General features: G+C 41.3%; 1 protein-coding gene across 4 annotated transcripts in view; it reads left to right on the top strand.

Moving 5' to 3' along the window:
- The window catches only part of WDFY4 (WDFY family member 4), a 463,201-nt gene that overhangs the window by 173,580 nt on the left and 270,512 nt on the right, over positions 1-19,109 (top strand). For all 4 annotated transcript variants that reach the window (XM_061634768.1, XM_061634767.1, XM_061634766.1 and 1 more), the window contains 6 exons: positions 335-487; positions 2,202-2,275; positions 3,636-3,797; positions 9,318-9,409; positions 16,883-16,982; positions 18,467-18,672. In XM_061634768.1, coding sequence (XP_061490752.1) covers positions 335-487; positions 2,202-2,275; positions 3,636-3,797; positions 9,318-9,409; positions 16,883-16,982; positions 18,467-18,672 — 787 coding nt within the window. The remainder of the gene's footprint in view (positions 1-334; positions 488-2,201; positions 2,276-3,635; positions 3,798-9,317; positions 9,410-16,882; positions 16,983-18,466; positions 18,673-19,109) is intronic.

Here is a 19,109-nt window from a genome sequence, read left to right as displayed (position 1 = left end):
ACAAAAATTGTCAGCATTTTAGTGCACTTTTCTCCAAATATATTTTCTGTGTATAATTTTGCCCAGTATACACATTTTTGCAAGCAATTGCCCCTAATATGCTGCATTCATATACACACATTCCCCTGATGTACTGTATGCATTTTATACACTTTCCCCATATATATTCAATCTTGTATAAAGGTTTTGGTTTGAGAATTGTATCACAAAATTTGAAGTATGACTTTCAAATGATAACTGTGTCTTGGTTCACATATTGTTTCAGGAAACGTGAATAAGGTAGGTTTGTATTAAAATGCCAACCAAACTGAATTTCTCCTCCATCCACATGTAGCTCCTGACATACCTGTTGAAAAGAAAGATCCATTTGTTAAACAGCAGAATTTTACAACTTGTCCTCTCCATCGCTGGCATTCCTGAGACCAGTTTGGAGTCCCCAACCGTCAACAACTTGGAGGCATTCCAACATATTGTCTGCAGTTTTGAGGTAGAAATGCTAAACTGCTTTCATTGTTTTGGGAGCAATTCTCCCACTTTATGCAAAGAAATCTAATTCCCTGTGAGCTCCGTTGAGTGAAGCATCACTGAGGTATTAGATCTGTACGGTTTGGTCAAAAGGTAAAGGTTTACATAATGCAATGCTCCTCCATACAAAAATGCCACCTAGAAACAAGACACTAACCATCTAAGACTGACCCACTAAAGTAACACCGTAGCCGTGTGCCACAAACAGAGAGTAGGAAGGAACAGAGATCCTTTGGTATAAAGGAGACTATAGGACATACCACTTGCAACAGAGGTGTAAAATGCATCTAGGTTCACAAGCCAAGCTGACAATATCTGGGGGGAGGGGTTGTTCCTGACTCCAAATAAGAGTGAGTATACAACCCGAATGCAAAGCAAAACCATAACTTAATTTTGTCAAAATGTTATGTGAGCTCAGTTTTATATGTTTAGCTGCTGGAGTGGGGTCAGAGGTTGCAGAGGCAATGCCCCACTTGAGAATATTTTTAAAAACAGGGTTTTTTTATTTATGACATAACAGCTTCCATGTAAAGAATGAAATGTTGGGCTTGAACTGGAAAATGTTTGGTTAAAAAAAAATCAGTGATATCTGGTGCCCCCCAGTCCTCCTGCTCTGGCAAAAGTGGTGGTGCTTCACACTCATTCAATCTGATCTCCCCAGTTCTACCCACACAATATGCCTCCCAGATCAGACTGGGTTTTCCAAGATCATTATGTCTATTTAATACTTAAGTTATCCTGAGGGGGAAAAAATCCCCCTTTCTTAAGATACTGTACCTCTTATCCTCTTTAAGGAAGGTGTTTTCTTTATGTGTTGGTAAAAGCTTCTGAACTGTAAAATAAAATAACTGTTAAAATAATAAAATAAGTACATTGCATCAGCAATATATGCAAACCATAGATAATAAAATACAGGCAATGCGACAGGGTTATAAATTCTCTGTCATTTTTTAGGAAATCACTGGTTTTCAATTCATATCTAGTAAATGTGGCAGGCCTACCTGCAAAAGAAAGCAGTCTACGTCCTGAGCTAATCCTGTCAAATATCTCTGTAATTGTAGATATACAAGGGATAGAGAGTAGAGAGAAACTTGTCTGAGTTAATATTCCTCAATTGGAAAAGCATACCCTCTTTTGTTAATCTGTGATTGCAAATCACTGAATGAGCTGCTTAAAATGTGACCAGTTAAAGAAAATTCTACTTCAACATTCTGTATAGCAAAAAATATTTATTTTCTATATACTATTTTTCAATTTTTGTCAGCTCTTTTTAGTAGTAAAAGGGGCACATTCCAGAAATAAGCCTCCTTTCCTTACGTTTTGAAAGGATATGACATTTTTCAGCATTTTAGTAGTATTTAATATGCATTTTAGTGTGTGTTTAATTATGTTTTAATTCTTGATATTTTAACTTATTTTTAAACTGCTTAATATGAGGTTTTAATTGTATGTCAGATTTTTTTTACCTGTTGTAAACTGCCCAGAGAGCTTCGGCTATGGGGCGGTATATAAATTGAATAAATAAATAAATAAAGAGTTCTGCCACAGAAGCTCAAGCGTAAGTAGAGACATGCAGTTGTAGTAAAACAGGTTTTTAATGTAAGATGAGTCTCTAGGTTATGCAACTAACATACCACCCAAAAGTTCTGAATGCATTCTTTCCTTTTGGCTTTCAGCTCTGGTGCCATGCCCCTGAAAATCTGGAACTTTCTCTCTTTGCACACCTAATAGAAATCCTACAATCCTCAAGGTATATTAGTCTTTTGAGCAAAACTCATCAAGGAGTCTGGATTTAGGAGATAAACACATGCCTCACATTTTGTGGGATTAAAGATGTGACCACAGCATTTGTTCGAATTCAGTAGTCACAGATGTCCAATCATGTACAGTTCCACCACTCAGATTTACTGTTCATGGAGTAAAGGGGGAGGCTTGGAATTCTGTTTATGCTTCAGCTTTTGGAACAAGGATGGCCAAAAGGACATTCAGCTCGTGTTAGTTGCTGGGATTTTTGCAAAGAATGTTAGGCTAGGTGAACCTAAGTGCCAAACTACCCATTAAATTAAATGAACTTTTTTAAAAAGCTAACAACTTTTAGTTTGAAAGAAAAGCAGTTGTGCAGGGTCCCAATTTGGACTATGGTCCCATGCTGGTTTCTCACCAAATCTTACTCACCCAACTGCTATTTGTCTCCTAATAGTGCTATTTCCTGCCAAAAGCACAGTCAGGACTAGACTTGCCAGATTCCTGGCCTGAGACTGATCCTGTATCTTTAGGAGAAGAGAAGGTCAGCCAAGTGCAGGTGTTCATCCAACACTGTAATAGGAAAAACCACAAGGTGGAATTCTCCCTTCCCCCTGCACAACTTTTAAAGATACAGAAGACCTCTTGGAGGCTGGGCCTGGCAACCAAGAGGTCTTCTGTATCTTTAAAAGTTGTGCAGGGGGGAGGGAAAACCCTAGTCAGGACAAATAGCAGCTGGGGCAGGAGGAACCCTGATCTGGGTTGTGATCATGATGGGAATCAAGGACTCACGTGACTGACTAACTTCAAAATAGAAGTGGCAGCTTAACGGTACATTTTAAAATGTATGCTTAATATAATTTGTTGTTTCACACTTAAACAAACCCTGTGAGCCATGTCCTTAATGGTATAATCAGGATCACTTAATAGAGATAAGGTTACCTTATAACCGATAATAAATTCCTTTGTGAATTTAAAACATTTTGGATGCCTGTGAATTCTATTTCCTTTTTATAAAAAGGTATTCCAGGATTCTGATAATGTTTGTTACTGACTTTTCTAAGAAAAGCATTTATTTCCACTGTTTGCCTCTAGACATCAATAATTTTGTTTGATTTGAACTCTTAAGTCTAGGAAAATATCAGAGGAGTGCTGTGGGAATGGGGGGGGGGGAGAGCAAGAGGGGAAATGATGACAACACTGACACTGAAAACTATTTGATTTGTCTGTCAGTCTTTTGGTGGGTTGCCAAGGTAACATCAGAAGTCAAAGCTCCAAAAGCAGAGCATTTTATCAGAAAATGCAGATTTGGTTCTTTCCTTTCTTCTTCCAGAAAATAATTTTAATTATACTTTTGTTTGTTGCAGAGAAGGGAGCTGGAATGTGAAACTTGCTCATCAGGTGCAGATGGTACCTAAGCTCTTCCTTCTCTTCAGTGACCCTGAGATTACTCACTCTCGCATCAGCCGGATCTGTGCATTATTGCCCCATTTGCTATGCAACCACTTCAGTATCAAGGACATCCTTTGGTATTATCATTAATCTCACCCAAAGTGTGTATAAACAGGAACCAGTTATACGAACCAGTCCTATGAATGGTTAAGCCAAACCATTATTCTAACTTTGCAACCCTTTTTCCATCCAGGCCTTTCACCAGTTTTTGAGGGGTTATGAACTTTGCCAAGTTCACTCATTATGCTGAGAGAAGGGTGAATGTCCCTGTGTAGGCTCAGCAGCTAATCAGTACCCTTCTAGTGGCTTGCAGTACAGCAAGAGAAGGTACTGGGCATCATCTCCCAATTTCCTAAGGAGACAGGAAGTGGTTGCCTAATCTTTCTGCACTGCATGTGTGACAATTTGGATATGATTCTTAATGTTCTTTTGTATGCCAAAGATCTTTACTAAAGGGACTCACAGCAAAGGCAGTGATAGAGACAAACATATAATTCTTAAAGCCATATAAGCCATTAACAGTGTTTTATCTAAATCACATATACAATTTTTTTTCATATATAGCCTAATTTACATCACTGTCACAAAACTGAAAGAAAACAGTAAAGACACGAACACAGTCCCCCCAAAGGTCTTAGCACACAATATCTGCCACACTGGATCTAGCTGATAGCCACAGGGGAAAAAATGTTTCTTCTTTTCCACTGCAGCTTCTACCAATATCTTCTTCAAACTGGTACCAGAAAAATAATTACAGCCCCTTATAACATACAAAACATAGACAGAGATATAATCTTAAGGAACTTCACAAATATTATAAATATATACACAGTATATTTAAAATAAGAGGAAGGCCATGGTAAACCACCTCTGAATACCGCTTACCCTGAAAACCCTATTCATAGGGTTGCCATAAGTCAGAATCTACTTGAAGGCAGTTCATTTCATTTTCATATTTAAAATAAACTTCACCACCAACCTGTTTCCAAGTGTTCAGGGCCTACAGAAGAGAGACAACAGGCATAATCCCAAATGTTCTAAAATAAGATAAGCTAGCTGCCCATCATGGTGGCCACTCCCTGCCTCAACTCTCCCAGTGAGCATGTGCAGCCTTGTTAAAGTGGGTTACATATGCAGTTCACATCTCAGCATGAGAACGTAGGGACACTCCCTGGGTTCATCCATACTTCTGTTTATAATGTAAGCCCTTTGTATCTCCATTAATTCACCCCTATCCTTTTGACATTCTCCTCCAATTACTATGGGTTGCCAGGTTCCTGGCCTGAGTCTGATCCTGTATCTTTAGGAGAAGAGAAAGTTGTGCAGGGGGGGGGAGAATTCCACCTTGTGGTTTTTCCCATTACAATGTTGCAAGAACACCTGCACTTGGCTGACTTTCTCTTCTCCTAAAGATACAGGATCAGTCTCAGGCCAGGAACCTGGCAACCCTACTATCTTCCCATGCTTTCCTGTTCCTAAATTTGGTTTTTCTCATACAAGGTATAGTCCAAAAAAGAGAGAAAGAGCTATTACAACCCATTGCTAAGGAGGAAACCCAGTTGTTTTGACCCACTGTTTCCCATGTGGGTGGATCTAACTCCATTTCTTTCCATGCCGCCTGCTTCTGTTGGGTTCCCATTGGCTCCCCTTACCCCCTCCATTACCTGTGCCAAGCAACACATGATGAGGAAAAAGCAGTATCTCGGGCTGGCTTCTCTCATCCCCCCCCCCCATTTTGCTGATGTGTGTGATGGCCATCTCTGGGCTGGGAGTGGGGTTGTAAACAAGCCAAGCACACTTTGTGGACTCATGAAAGGAACGAGGGCGGGGAAAGAGGGAGGGAAAAGAGCAAAGTAAACAAAAAAGGACATGCCTGCAAGTATGGATGGAACAAAAATTTAATCTGAGTATGAAGTTCAAGTTTGGACTACCACGAGACAAAACAGAATAAGGAAAATGTGGGGGTTTAGCAATTATACATGACCATATGGATGAGTGTTTGGCCGGGGGGCAGAGATATTTTAGGATTCTAATAAGGCAGTGAAGCACACCAGATTGAATCCATTCCTAGGTTTTATTTAGAGGGAGAGACAAGATTTTAACAGTATAGACAAAACAGAAAGGAGCAGGCAGGTACAATGCAAATTACATCCCTTCAGTTACTAGGAACCCCATTACAGTAATAGATGGGCTCCAAGGGCTGGGCAGCCATGGCACATATCACCATCCATGTCCACCGAGCAGTTCATATGACTGATCTCCCTGGGGTTTTTGGTATTACTTGCCCACCATTGGTCTCAATACAATCTGCTGACATCATCTGATAGTCACACCTGTATCTTGGTAGGGTTCTCACAGATGCAGCTGACCATCTTTAATCAGTTTATTGATTGAACCTGCTATTTGGGTTAAACATTGTTGCAAACACCAATGTATATGCTTTTACAAGGTCAAAACTTATTTTGTGGCAAATAGCCAAGATAATTGACCAGTTATCCCTCCCTATACCAATACCAACTGTACACTGTGGGATTATGGTGAATTTATCTCTGTGAAACAGGCAAACAGTCAGCATTCCTATGCTGTTCCTGGTGGTACCATCTCCATACTAGTTAAGAGAATATTTTTACACAATGGCAAGTGTTTTACACATTAGCCAGTTATATGCCTTTAGCCTAAAAGGATCCCAAGGCATGCAAGCTGCAAGTGTGGTGTACCAATAACTAAATTTCATCAAAACACAGACCCATCTTCCAGATATGTCAATACAATTCCACCCCTTGGTATACTCGACTGCTTCCTTAATGCCCAATTAGTGTGTCTGGCATAATTCTGCCAGATTAGGGCCTGGATTTTGGAGTACAACTTTGTCTTCATCCCCTCTTGATGTTTAGTAACCCCACAGTGAACCAGGCATGTTTCATGTGACCCAGCACCAATTCCACATATAGCGGCATAGATTGAATCACTGGCACTGAGGGTTCATAAAGGCAGGGGTCCACCTCCTCCTTTACTTCAACAGGCTTTCCCCGATTAATAAGACCTGACAGGGTAACCTCTGCCATTGCCTATTTGGCAGCTTCAGTGTTTTGCTGCTGCTTCAGTCCCTTTTCAGCTGCAACCTTGTTTTGTGTCCCAGCATTTAATTGGGTTATTTTCCCTTTCTCATGCTCAACAAGGGTCCCAACTGGCTGGTATGCAGAAAGGAGGCATGTGCAGCCCGCTTTCTACTGTTAGCACTTACGGGAGAGGCTTGTGGGGTCTCCTCTTCCCTTCTATTGAGTGATGGGTACACGTTTTTCTACCCCTCAGTTCACCATCCCCCTGCTGTGTGCACACCTGTGTTCTGAGGTGGATGGGGTTCAGAATACTTTGCTGCTGTTGCTGCAGCCCATGCTCCCAATGAATGTGGTAGCAGGATACAAGGGTAGCTCTTGCCCTGGATGTTAACACCTTGCTCCCGCTTTTCTACGCACTCCTTGCTAAGCAGCTTGTATTTCTACTGTTCAGGAGCATTTACCCGATCAATCTTCTTTTGTATTTACTCCTGAGCTGCTTCCAACTTCTCCTAGACTCTGCAGAGTACAGTTAATAGGACCTACCCCAGGCCCTGCACTGCCTTCTGCCACCTTCTACCCCACTTCAGGCTCTCCAAGCATAGTTAGTCAACCTGCCACTCCAGCTGGACTGGTCTCCCATAAGTCTAGCTTGATATCCCACAACATCATGGGACTTAGCCGATACAAAATGCAAGTCACAGGCATCCATGCTGCCACAGGTGCCCACCCAGGGATGTGGGTCTGGCTCACCTCACGACTTGCCTTCTTTCCCTTGTCTCTTCAAATCCTGCCAATTACACTAATACATTCTGCCAGGGGGCAGAGGTTCTTGTAGGATTTTAACAAAGCAATGAAGTACACTGGGTCGATTCTTTTCCCAGATTTTATTTAAAGGGAGAGGCAAGATTTTAACAACACAAACAAAACAGAAAGAAACAGACAGATACAGCACGGCTTACATCCCTTCAGTTACCAGAAACCCCACTGTAGTAACAGATAAGCTCCAAGGGCTGAGCAACCAAGACACATATCACAACTAAGGTTGCCAGGTTCAGGGCCTGAGACTGATCCTGTATCTTTAGGAGAAGAGAAAGTCAGCCAAGTGCAGGTGTTCTTGCAACCCTGTAATGGGAAAAACCACAAGGTGGAATTCTCCCTTCCCCCTGCACAACTGTGAAAGATACACAAGACCTCTTGGAGGCTGGGCCTGGCAACCAAGAGGTCTTCTGTATCTTTAAAAGTTGTGCAGGGGGAAGGGAGAATCCCACCCTTTGGGTTTTCTCATTACAGTGTTGCAAGAACACCTGCACTTGACTGACTTTCTCTCCTTCTAAAGATACAGGATCAGTCTCAGGCCATGAACCTGGCAACCCTACTAAGAAGGCTGGGAAATGTCAGCCGCCCACTTGCTTCCAGTGCCTTGCTTCTTCTATGGCTGCAAATGGCCAAAGAAGAAATAAAACAAAGGTACTTTCAAAGTAAATGTGTGTGTGTCTGTTATTTCTCAGGGCTTTCCAAATTAGCACTGAAATAGCTCAAAAGTGATATTTAGGCTCAGTACTAATGTGAATTTATGACAGTGTCTTATGTAGTCCAGCATGGTCTACTCTGACTTGGCAATAGTTCTCCAGGGTCTCAGGGTAAGTCTTTCTTTGCCCTGAAACCTGAGATCCTTGACTGGAGACTGAATCTGAAACCTGTAAATCATGTACTCTTTCACAGGGCAGTCTGCCCTCCCCAGTAACGTCAAGCTGCCATGTACTAAGTCAAAATATTGGTCCATCTAGCCCAGGACTCTGACTTGGAGTCTTTCCCAGCACTTAACTACCTTTATCATTCTGGAGGTGCCAGGGACTGTCATCAAACCATGTACTATACATATGGGGGACTAATTGTCAGAACTCTCATGTCCATTAGATTCTTGCCTTTTGTATCAAGGAGGTTTTTTCATGTGCTTGAGAACCACCAAGCCAGCCATTGTAATCATTGTGTGCCATCTCTTTATTCAACTAATTATATACTCATTTAGTAAAGTAACTTGAGTCAAATTAAGTGGAGAAGCATGGTCTCTTATTCAGGAAAAGGATGTCCAGTTAACTGAACAAAAAATGTCATTACACTAGATGGTTTACATCATGTAATGGACAATTCAGTTTAACGCCTACAACATATATACGATGTATGGTTGACCATAAAAATAAGTGGCCATAAAAATATACAGTATATTCTTATTTTAGTTAATAATTTTTCAATAGTTAGCAGCTGCTGTTGTCCTTAGCATTGCCAGCATGCACCCCTGCTCTCATTTTAAACTGTTAATCTTTATTCCATCACAATTCTATGACTTTCCAGAAAGTGAATAATATAAAACCTGATGCTAGAAAATAAAGTGAGTACCATATTAAAGGTCTCTGTGGTGAACAACATCACCTATTTACATCCAATTAGAATAGTGTTCTGAACTCACCTTAAGAGAGATCTTAGTATTGTCATGAAAAACTAGTAACACTACTGAAAATTTCTTTCTGTCTTTCAAAGGATTGGCTTGTTCTTGGTTTACACTTTATACCCTTCCTCTGTGGATGAAAGACAAACCTGCCTGGATGGTGCCCCAGAATCACTTGGAGATGGTAAGGAGTATCACTGTGTTGACTTTTCAAGAGATTGTGTTTTCATGGGAAAAGCTGTTGGGCAACTGACAAACCCAAATAGTGAACATAAGAACATAAGAAAAGCCTGCTGGATCAGGCCAGTGGCCCATCTAGTCCAGCATCCTGTTCTCACAGTAGCCAACCAGGTGCCTGGGGGAAGCCCGCAAGCAGGACCCGAGTGCAAGAACACTCTCCCCTCCTGAGGCTTCCGGCAACTGGTTTTCAGAAGCATGCTGCCTCTGACTAGGGTGGCAGAGCACAGCCATCACGGCTAGTAGCCATTGATAGCCCTGTCCTCCATGAATTTGTCTAATCTTCTTTTAAAGCCATCCAAGCTGGTGGCCATTACTGCATCTTGTGGGAGCAAATTCCATAGTTTAACTATGCGCTGAGTAAAGAAGTGCTTCCTTTTGTCTGTCCTGAATCTTCCAACATTCAGCTTCTTTGAATGTCCACGAGTTCTAGTATTGTGAGAGAACTCTATCCACTTTCTCAATGCCATGCATAATTTTATACACTTCTATCATGTCTCCTCTGACCCGCCTTTTCTCTAAACTAAAAAGCCCCAAATGCTGCAACCTTTCCTCGTAAGGGAGTCGCTCCATCCCCTTGATCATTCTGGTTGCCCTCTTCTGAACCTTTTCCAACTCTATAATATCCTTTTTAAGATGAGGCGACCAGAACTGTACACAGTATTCCAAATGCGGCCGCACCATAGATTTATACAACGGCATTATGATATCGGCTGTTTTATTTTCAATACCTTTCCTAATTATCGCTAGCATGGAATTTGCCTTTTTCACAGCTGCCGCACACTGGGTTGACATTTTCATCGTGCTGTCCACTACAACCCCGAGGTCTCTCTCCTGGTCGGTCACCGCCAGTTCAGACCCCATGAGCGTATATGTGAAATTCAGATTTTTTGCTCCAATATGCATAATTTTACACTTGTTTATATTGAATTGCATTTGCCATTTTTCCGCCCATTCACTCAGTTTGGAGAGATCTTTTTGGAGCTCTTCACAATCCCTTTTTGTTTTAACAACCCTGAACAATTTAGTGTCGTCAGCAAACTTGGCCACTTCACTGCTCACTCCTAATTCTAGGTCATTAATGAACAAGTTGAAAAGTACAGGTCCCAATACCGATCCTTGAGGGACTCCACTTTCTACAGCCCTCCATTGGGAGAACCGTCCGTTGATTCCTACTCTCTGCTTTCTGCTTCTTAACCAATTCCTTATCCACAAGAGGACCTCTCCTCTTATTCCATGACTGCTAAGCTTCCTCAGAAGTCTTTGGTGAGGTACCTTGTCAAACGCTTTTTGAAAGTCTAAGTACACTATGTCCACTGGATCACCTCTATCTATATGCTTGTTGACACTCTCAAAGAATTCTAATAGGTTACTGAGACAGGACTTTCCCTTGCAGAAGCCATGCTGGCTCTGCTTCAGCAAGGCTTGTTCTTCTATGTGCTTAGTTAATCTAGCTTTAATAATACTTTCTACCAGTTTTCCAGGGACAGAAGTTAAGCTAACTGGCCTGTAATTTCCAGGATCCCCTCTGGATCCCTTTTTGAAGATTGGCGTTACATTTGCCACTTTCCAGTCCTCAGGCACGGAGGAGGACCCGAGGGACAAGTTACATATTTTAGTTAGCAGATCAGCAATTTCACCTTTGAGTTCTTTGAGAACTCTCGGGTGGATGCCATCCGGGCCCGGTGATTTGTCAGTTTTTATATTGCCCATTAAGCCTAGAACTTCCTTTCTCGTTACCACTATTTGTCTCAGTTCCTCAGAATCCCTTCCTGCAAATGTTAGTTCAGGTTCAGGGATCTGCCCTATATCTTCCACTGTGAAGTCAGATGCAAAGAATTCATTTAGCTTCTCTGCAATCTCCTTATCGTTCTTTAGTACACCTTTGACTCCCTTATCATCCAAGGGTCCAATCGCCTCCCTAGATGGTCTCCTGCTTTGAATGTATTTATTGCAGCAGCAATAACTTCCACAGCTGGAGTGGTGCAGCTTAGCTATTGAAAAGGCTACCACAACAGGGATGGGTGGATTAGACCTTGGCATCTTATTGGGTTGGATCCAGACTTAGTCATTCTTAGAGTAGGTCCACTGAAATCGATGGGATGAGTTACTCATGACTTGTCTAAGCATTATTAAGTCTGGATCCAATGTATTGAAAATAAATGTGGATTGTGCCACTCTCTTTTTCCTTCAGGCTCTGAAACTTCCTCAGGCTTGTATGTCCATTCACATTTTGCCTAGTCACCAAATTTTATAGTTACTGAATTTGGGCTACAGGTTTATTAACTCATAATGCTCACATTTAGTATTATTATTAATCTAGTATTATTTTCCTGAAAAGTTGTCCTATGGTTCAAAAGGAAAAATGAGTTCTACACAATTCTGAATATATGTTATTAATTTACATCTATTTTTTTGTTCAAGTCTTGGTCAGTAATCATAGCTAAGCAAATGCCATCTTGATGGTGATTTTTGAGACTGCAAGGAACTTTTGGCAAGACTGGGGAAGCTCAACAAGCTGGTGGAAAAGAGGAGTGGGCACAATCTGAGTACTTTCCTGATGAAGCACAGGGAAGTTCCCCTAATCCAAATGACCTGTAGTTTATACAGAATCATTTTAATGCAAATTAGATGTTATTACTGCAGCTTGAAAAGTAAAAATATCCCATTTGTATTTAACACTGAGACTTTTGAAAATGCATGAAGCTGAAATGCTTAAGACTGAGGGTAGTGTGGAAGGTTAATGTAATGTAATGCATTATGGAGCATTTGCTGGGGACGATCCATCTAGCTCAGTATTGTCTACAAGACTGGCAGTGGCTCTTTCAGATTTCAAACAGCAAATCTTTCCCAGCCCTACCTGGAGATGCTGGGGATTGAATGTCCTGAACTGCAGTGCTTACCATTATTGTTACTACTAGTAGTACTATTACTACTAATAATTTTTATTTGCAAATTTAATAATAAAAGGAAAGAAACAGAAAGCAACAAAATAAAGTAAAACAAACAAAATTGCTGAAGATACAAATAATAATAATAATAAATAAAAACCATCAGTTTACATTACAGCAGGGATAGAATCCTCTTCTTTTTTACGTATCGTTTTTAAGTGTGGCCACCTATTGTTAATGATCCAATTTCTTTTTCCTCCGATACCTTTTCATTTTTCTGATCTCCGATTTTTTGTTTTTTGCTTTGCAGAGAATTATTGATATTATAATCATTATTTATTCACAGGTCTCCATTGGTATCAATCTTTATTCTGAACTCTGTGATTATTGCCTTACATTCTTTGTCAAGTGCATTGCAGAGCAGATTAAAGCAGATAATCAAGTCAGTGTCTTTTCCCCTGCTGAGATCCTGGCCCTCCTCTGTGTGACAACCTTTCAAGCACTTGAAGAGAACTATCATATCTCCCCTCCTCTTCTCAAGGCTAAACATGCCCAGTTCTTTCAGTCTCTCCTCATAGGGCTTTGTTTCCAGTCCCATGATCATCTTTGTTGCCCTCCTCTGAATATCATCCTCTGTCAGGAACTCCCACCAACTTGGGCTCCTTTTCCTTTTAGTATATTTGGCCATGGCATCCTACCTAGTATTTGTATGAGCTTATTAAAATCAGCTTTCCTGAGATCGAAGATACATGTCTGACTGAACTCATCTTTGGCTTTACATATCATGAATTCCAGGATCCCATGATTACTCCTTCTCCTCAAGTTCCTACTATTTACATTTCTCCTGCTACTTTAATTTCATTGACCACTCTTCCCTATTAGTTAAGATCTAATCAAGAATAACTGATCCCCTTGTTCCTTCCTTCAACTTCTAAAAGAAGCTGTCATCAATGCATGTCAGGAATTGGTTGGCAATTTCTTGTCTCCAAGCAAATACCATGGAAGCACCTGTCCACAATTACTATTGCTTGTTTTCTTGAAACATCTGCACATCCTCACTTTGGTATGTAGTAGTCTCCAACCAGTTTTTCTTTCTCCATTTATTTTCACCTAGATGCTTTCTACAGGGCTACCTTAATTCCTTTTCTTGAATTTTTGTGCAGGTGTACACATTTTTTAGATATATTACTCCCCTACGCTTTCTGTTGCATCTGTTTGTTTTGAACAAGTTAGATCCTTCAAGTGCCACATTACAATCATGGGAGTCATACCACCTAGTTATACCTATCAATTCATATTTACCTTCCTGTACTAGGAGTTCATTTTGCTTATCTGAAAGATCCCCTCCTTCCCTATAGACCAATGTTGAGATCAGCAGACGGGCCCCTCAGAAGCTTGGCTGGTGGTTGCCTTGGAGAAGGCATTGATTGTGGTAGCCCTAAGGTGTGGAACTCCCTCCTACCAAAAAGCATCTGGCAACTTCATTGTACAATTTTAGGCAAATCTCTTTACCCTGGCCTTTGACACCTGACACGTATATTTTTAGGCCCCACCCTATTTTGTGATTTTAAGTTGTATTTAATTGTTTTAATGTTGTATTTTAAAATTGTTGTAACCTGACCTGGTACCTTTGGGTAAAGGGCAGGTAATAAATGATGATGATATTTCACCATACTCTGTGCATTAATGTATAGACATCAAAAACCTTGGATATTATGCTCCAGAGTTCTCCCTGCTGTTATATTGTGGGGTCTCACAGAATCATAGAATCATAGAATAGTAGAGTTGGAAGGGGCCTACAAGGCCATCAAGTCCAACCCCCTGCTCAATGCAGGGATCCAAATCAATCTTTCCTGACAGAGGGCTGTCCAGCTGCCTCTTGAATGCCTCCAGTGTCGGAGAGCCCACGACCTCTCTAGGGTTTAGTGAAGGACAGCCCCTGAACTCTCCTAGTTTCTCATGTAATAAACAAGCTGTTCTCTTTACCAAGCTCTAACTCTACCAATGAGCAATGCTTCCTCTAATGGCAACCTGCTACTCCATGACAATGAATGTGTATGTATGTGTAAATTATCCATGTGTGTGAAAGGCGGTTGTAGTGTTGTATATGTATGTAAAAAGGGAATTTCTTTCTGTAACACTAAATTGGTAACATTTCTAATCCTGCCACTGCTGGTTTCAAAACACTCCATACTGGGTTTTATGAAAGTGGCACCGAGACTATTCCAAACAGCTTCCATAGGATTAGGATAATTAGAGACCAATCTTTAGAGCAAGGATAACCAACATGGCACTCTCCAGATGTTGGACTACATTCCCCATCATCCTGTCCATTGGCTATGCTGACTGGCGCTGATGGGAATTGAAGGCAAACAGAATCTAGAGGACACCATGTTTGCTGTTGCTGCCTTAAGGTGTGTCTCTTTAAGAAATAAAAAATGATAAAAGAATCATAGAATAGTAGAGTTGGAAGGGGCCTACAAGGCCATCAAGTCCAACCCCCTGCTCAATGCAGGGATCCAAATCAAAGCATTCTCGACAAATAGCTGTCCAGCTGCCTCTTGAATGCCTCCAGTGTCGGAGAGCCCACTACCTCTCTAGGAAATTGGTTCCACTGTTGTATGGTTCTAACAGGAAGTTTTTCCTGATGTTCAGTTGAAATCTGGCTTCCTGCAACTTGAGCTCATTATTCCGTGTCCTGCACTCTGGGATGATCAAGAAGAGATCGTAGCCCTCCTCTGTGTGGCAACCTTTCATGTACTTGAAGAGTGCTATCATATGTTCCCTCAGTCCCCAGACCAGAACTGGATGCAATACTCAAGATGAGGCGTAACCAGTGATGAATAGAGGGGAACTAATACTTCATGCGATTTGGAAACTATACTGCCTTTTCTTTGTCATCTGTTATCATTTTGCCATCCTCATTGAGTAGCTGTGCCACCATTTCTTTTCTCTGTCTTTTACTATGGACATACCTGAAGAAAGCTTTTTTTGTTGCTTTTGGCATCCCTTGCTTCAGCTTATTCTCTGCTTTAGCCTTCCTGACACCATCCCTGCAATTCCGTGATACCTGCCTGTACTCTTCCTTTGTGGCCTGACCTTCTTTCCACTTCCTGTATGTGTCCTTTTTTGTTTTCAGGTCATCTCTAAGCTTTCTGTGAAGCCACATTGGCTTCTTCTGCTGTTTCCCCCCTTTTTTCCTTGTTGGAATTGCTTGCCATTCCGCTTTTAGAATTTCCTTCTTTAGAAATTCCCACCCATCTTGGGCTCCTTTTCTCATTAGGGTCGCTTGCCATGGAACAGTACTTACAATTGTTGTGAGTTTATTGAAATCAGCTTTCCTGAAGTACAGGGTGCATGTATGGCTACTGTCAGCTTTTGCTTCTGTTAAAATCAAGAATTCAAGTATGTTGTAGTCACTTTCCCTCAGAGTTCCCATAACTGCTACTTCATCAGGCAAGAAAACAAACATGGCACACACCTTGCAGGTCATAACCGCTGGGGTATCCTTCCCATTCATACTCTCTTCTACCTTATGTTTCTTTCTATCTACTTGTTTTGGAGTGGCCTGTGCTTTGTTCTTCACGGTAAACTTGAGATTCTCACTGGTATGTGGTGTGCTATACAAGGAGAATTAGTAATTTAATTTTTTAGGGACCTCCCCTTGACCTCCTCTGTCAAACTCCTTTGTCAATCTCCTGTTTGCTGTCCCTGTTAGCTCTTAGACTCTGAAAGCTGGTTTGCTTATATCTCCTCACCTGTAGACCAAATGAGACAGCTTCCTCTGCTCTGCTCTGTTAGAAGTCAGGAAGTAAAATGAAAGTCCCAGCACACATAGCTGCTGCTTGTTGCCCTCAGCATTTCTCAGGCCACACCCTTTGGCCAATAGCTATCAGGCCACACCCCTTCCAATCAAGCTGCTATGGAGCCCTTCAGAGCACACAACTTAGAGCACACGGGTTCAGGGCCCTCTTGGCCTTTTTCCCTTCCTCGCTACAGCTCCTTCATCAAACTCCTGTTTGCTCTCTCTGTTTGCTGGCTCTGTTTGCTCTTTCTCTGAAAGCTGGCTTGCTTATATGTCCTCACCTGTAGACCAACTGAGACAGCTCCCTCTGCTCTGCTCTGTTAGGAGTCAGGAAGCAGATCCTTCTCACATGTCATATTGCTGATCCAAGTATCCCCCATCTTATAACTGTGCATTTGGTTTCTTTTTCCTAGGTGTAGAACTTTGCATTTCTCTCTGTTGAATTTCATTCTGTTGTTTTCAGCCCAATGCTCCAGCCTATCAAGGTCCCTTTGAATTTTGTTTCTGTCTTCCACTGTATTAGCTGTGCCCCCCAATTTTGTATCATCTGCAAGTTTGATAAGCATATTTGAAGTATTTTTAGTTCCCAGCTCTTGTGAACCTTTTGAAACTGATTCACTTTTGCTTCACCATCATTCATGCACCAGAAGACAAATAATATTAAACAAGTTTGTTTATCAGTGCAGAACTTCATGCACATCTCTTTCTGTCTTCTGATTTTTAGGCTTAAGCCAAACATCTGGGAAAATGATTTGCCTACGAAACCAGTTACTTAGAATGCTGTTAGATGTGATGCATTCAGATAAACATCATCTATCCTCTGAGTAAGTAGAACTGTGAGTCAGGGATGTGGACAGGAGGAGATGTTGCTGTTTCTTCACTTGGGACTGGATCTTCATGCTGACTTACACAGCTATCATAAAATTATCTGAGCAGACTTGTGATATGTATAGTGCCCTGTGAAATATGAACTTATTTGTGATCATATCCAATAGCTGCAATACTTTTCTTTGTACTGGAGGTAAGTTCCATTGAAATCAGTGGACCTAGACCCTCTTCACACACTAGGGTTACCAGGTTCCTGGCCTGAGACTGATCCTGTATCTTTAAGAGAAGAGAAAGTCAGCCAAGTGCAGGTGTTCTTGCAACCCTGTAATGGGAAAAACCACAAGGGGGATTCTCTCTTCCCCCTGCACAACTTTTAAAGATACAGAAGACCTCTTGGAGACCGGGCCTGGCAACCAAAAGGTCTTCTGTATCTTTAAAAGTTGTGGAGGGGAAAGGGAGAATTCCACCTTGTGGTTTTTCCCATTACAATGTTGCAAGAACACCTGCACTTGGCTGACTTTCTCTTCTCCTAAAGATACAGGATCAGTCTCAGGCCAGGAACCTGGCAACCCTGTCACATACTCAAGTAAAGCGCTTAGACTTTTGAATTACAAGCCTCTGGGTAACAATTTGGATGAAATACTAATGTACTGCTTCAATAGAAGATTTGGAGGCATTAGGTCCAAAGAGATAATCATGTATGTTTAAGAATTAACCCTCACAGATACAGTCAGACCCAGTAGAGCATCTTTTCACAACAGGGACTACAAGCTCTGAACGCCCCCTCTGAGCTTTTTGCAAGTATTCAAACTGAATGCTTGCAAAAAACTTGAGGCATTGCAAGTAACTGGAACATTAATAAAATCTTGACCACTTTTGGTTTGAGCAATAGGATGTTCTTAACAGATACTTATCTAGTAATTATTTTATTAAAAATATTTTGTGTTGCCTTTAAGGAGCAAAACCCTCCCAAGGAAATGTACAATTAAAATACAATAGCAATAACAATAAAAATATATGTGAATAATCATGTAACACATGAGTTCCTGTACATTTGTAAGCAGCAACACAGGAAGAACCTGATAACAGTCCCTGTCTGTTATGGCTGTAAACTCCATTAAATTCAGGGTGACTTACTTTGACATGAACATGGACAAGATGGGGTTGTCAGTTTAGTTACATCTGGACCACTGTTTTCAAAACACTTGAGTGAAACTAACTTTGCAAGAAGAGCAGTATCTGATAACGCAAACCTATACCCGTTTTCTCAGACATAAATCCCACTGTATCTGGTGGAGCTTACATCCAGGTAAGTGCGTTTAGTATTGAGACATTTGTGAAGCTAGTATACTGTGCTATATTCCCAGTGCACTGCTGAATTAGCTGTTTAGTGCAGTAGACATAGGGCCATTTACAATAATCAAGCATTACCAGTTGTATCTGTAGTTGGTGTCTTTTAACTTCGGTGTTCTCTACACAGGATCCAAGAACAAGTGTTCCAGACTCTGGGGCCTGACTGGTTCCTGATGTTCACACAAAGTCAGGTGCATCTAAGTACAGTTGTGCTGGCTGTCAAGTTGCTACTTCATTTTCTGCATAATCGTATGCTCCTGCATAAATTTAAAGAGGGAATGATGGCTGGTCTCTGGCTTGAAAACAGCTCAGTGGGCCTGAATATTTTAATGGGTATGTCTGAAATATATTTAGCTTCTAATATAACTGCAATGTGATGCTAGGGTTTGCTGGGGACCAATAATCCAAGTGGTATCAGACTCAGAGCTCCAAGCCAGTCATCAGCCAGGTGTGGGCTGGAAAAAAAACATAATAATTAAAGGCAGGCAAAGATCAGGTTCCAGAAGTAGAATAGAGGATCTCCTCACTAGCAGGGAAGTTGTTTAGACTCAAGGACAGGCCTAAGGGTGGGGGTTTTTAGGCCCAGGTGGAGCTGCATTGGTTCCTTAGATCTCCTGATCAGGTGATGAGTCAGCTGGTGGAATTATAATACTACCTAGGTTGTGCTTCTTGGTAGTATTATTCAGCCAAGAACTATAGTACAGTAGATATGTTTCTTTGGTGGCACAGGAGATAAGGCACTGGAGCCTGTCTGTGAAGAGTCCTGCTTT

This window comes from Rhineura floridana, chromosome 7, assembly GCF_030035675.1.
Source record: "Rhineura floridana isolate rRhiFlo1 chromosome 7, rRhiFlo1.hap2, whole genome shotgun sequence".
Taxonomy (NCBI): domain Eukaryota; kingdom Metazoa; phylum Chordata; class Lepidosauria; order Squamata; family Rhineuridae; genus Rhineura; species Rhineura floridana.
Note: the sequence above shows the minus strand (reverse complement) of the source record. Positions and strands in the feature narration are given on the sequence as shown.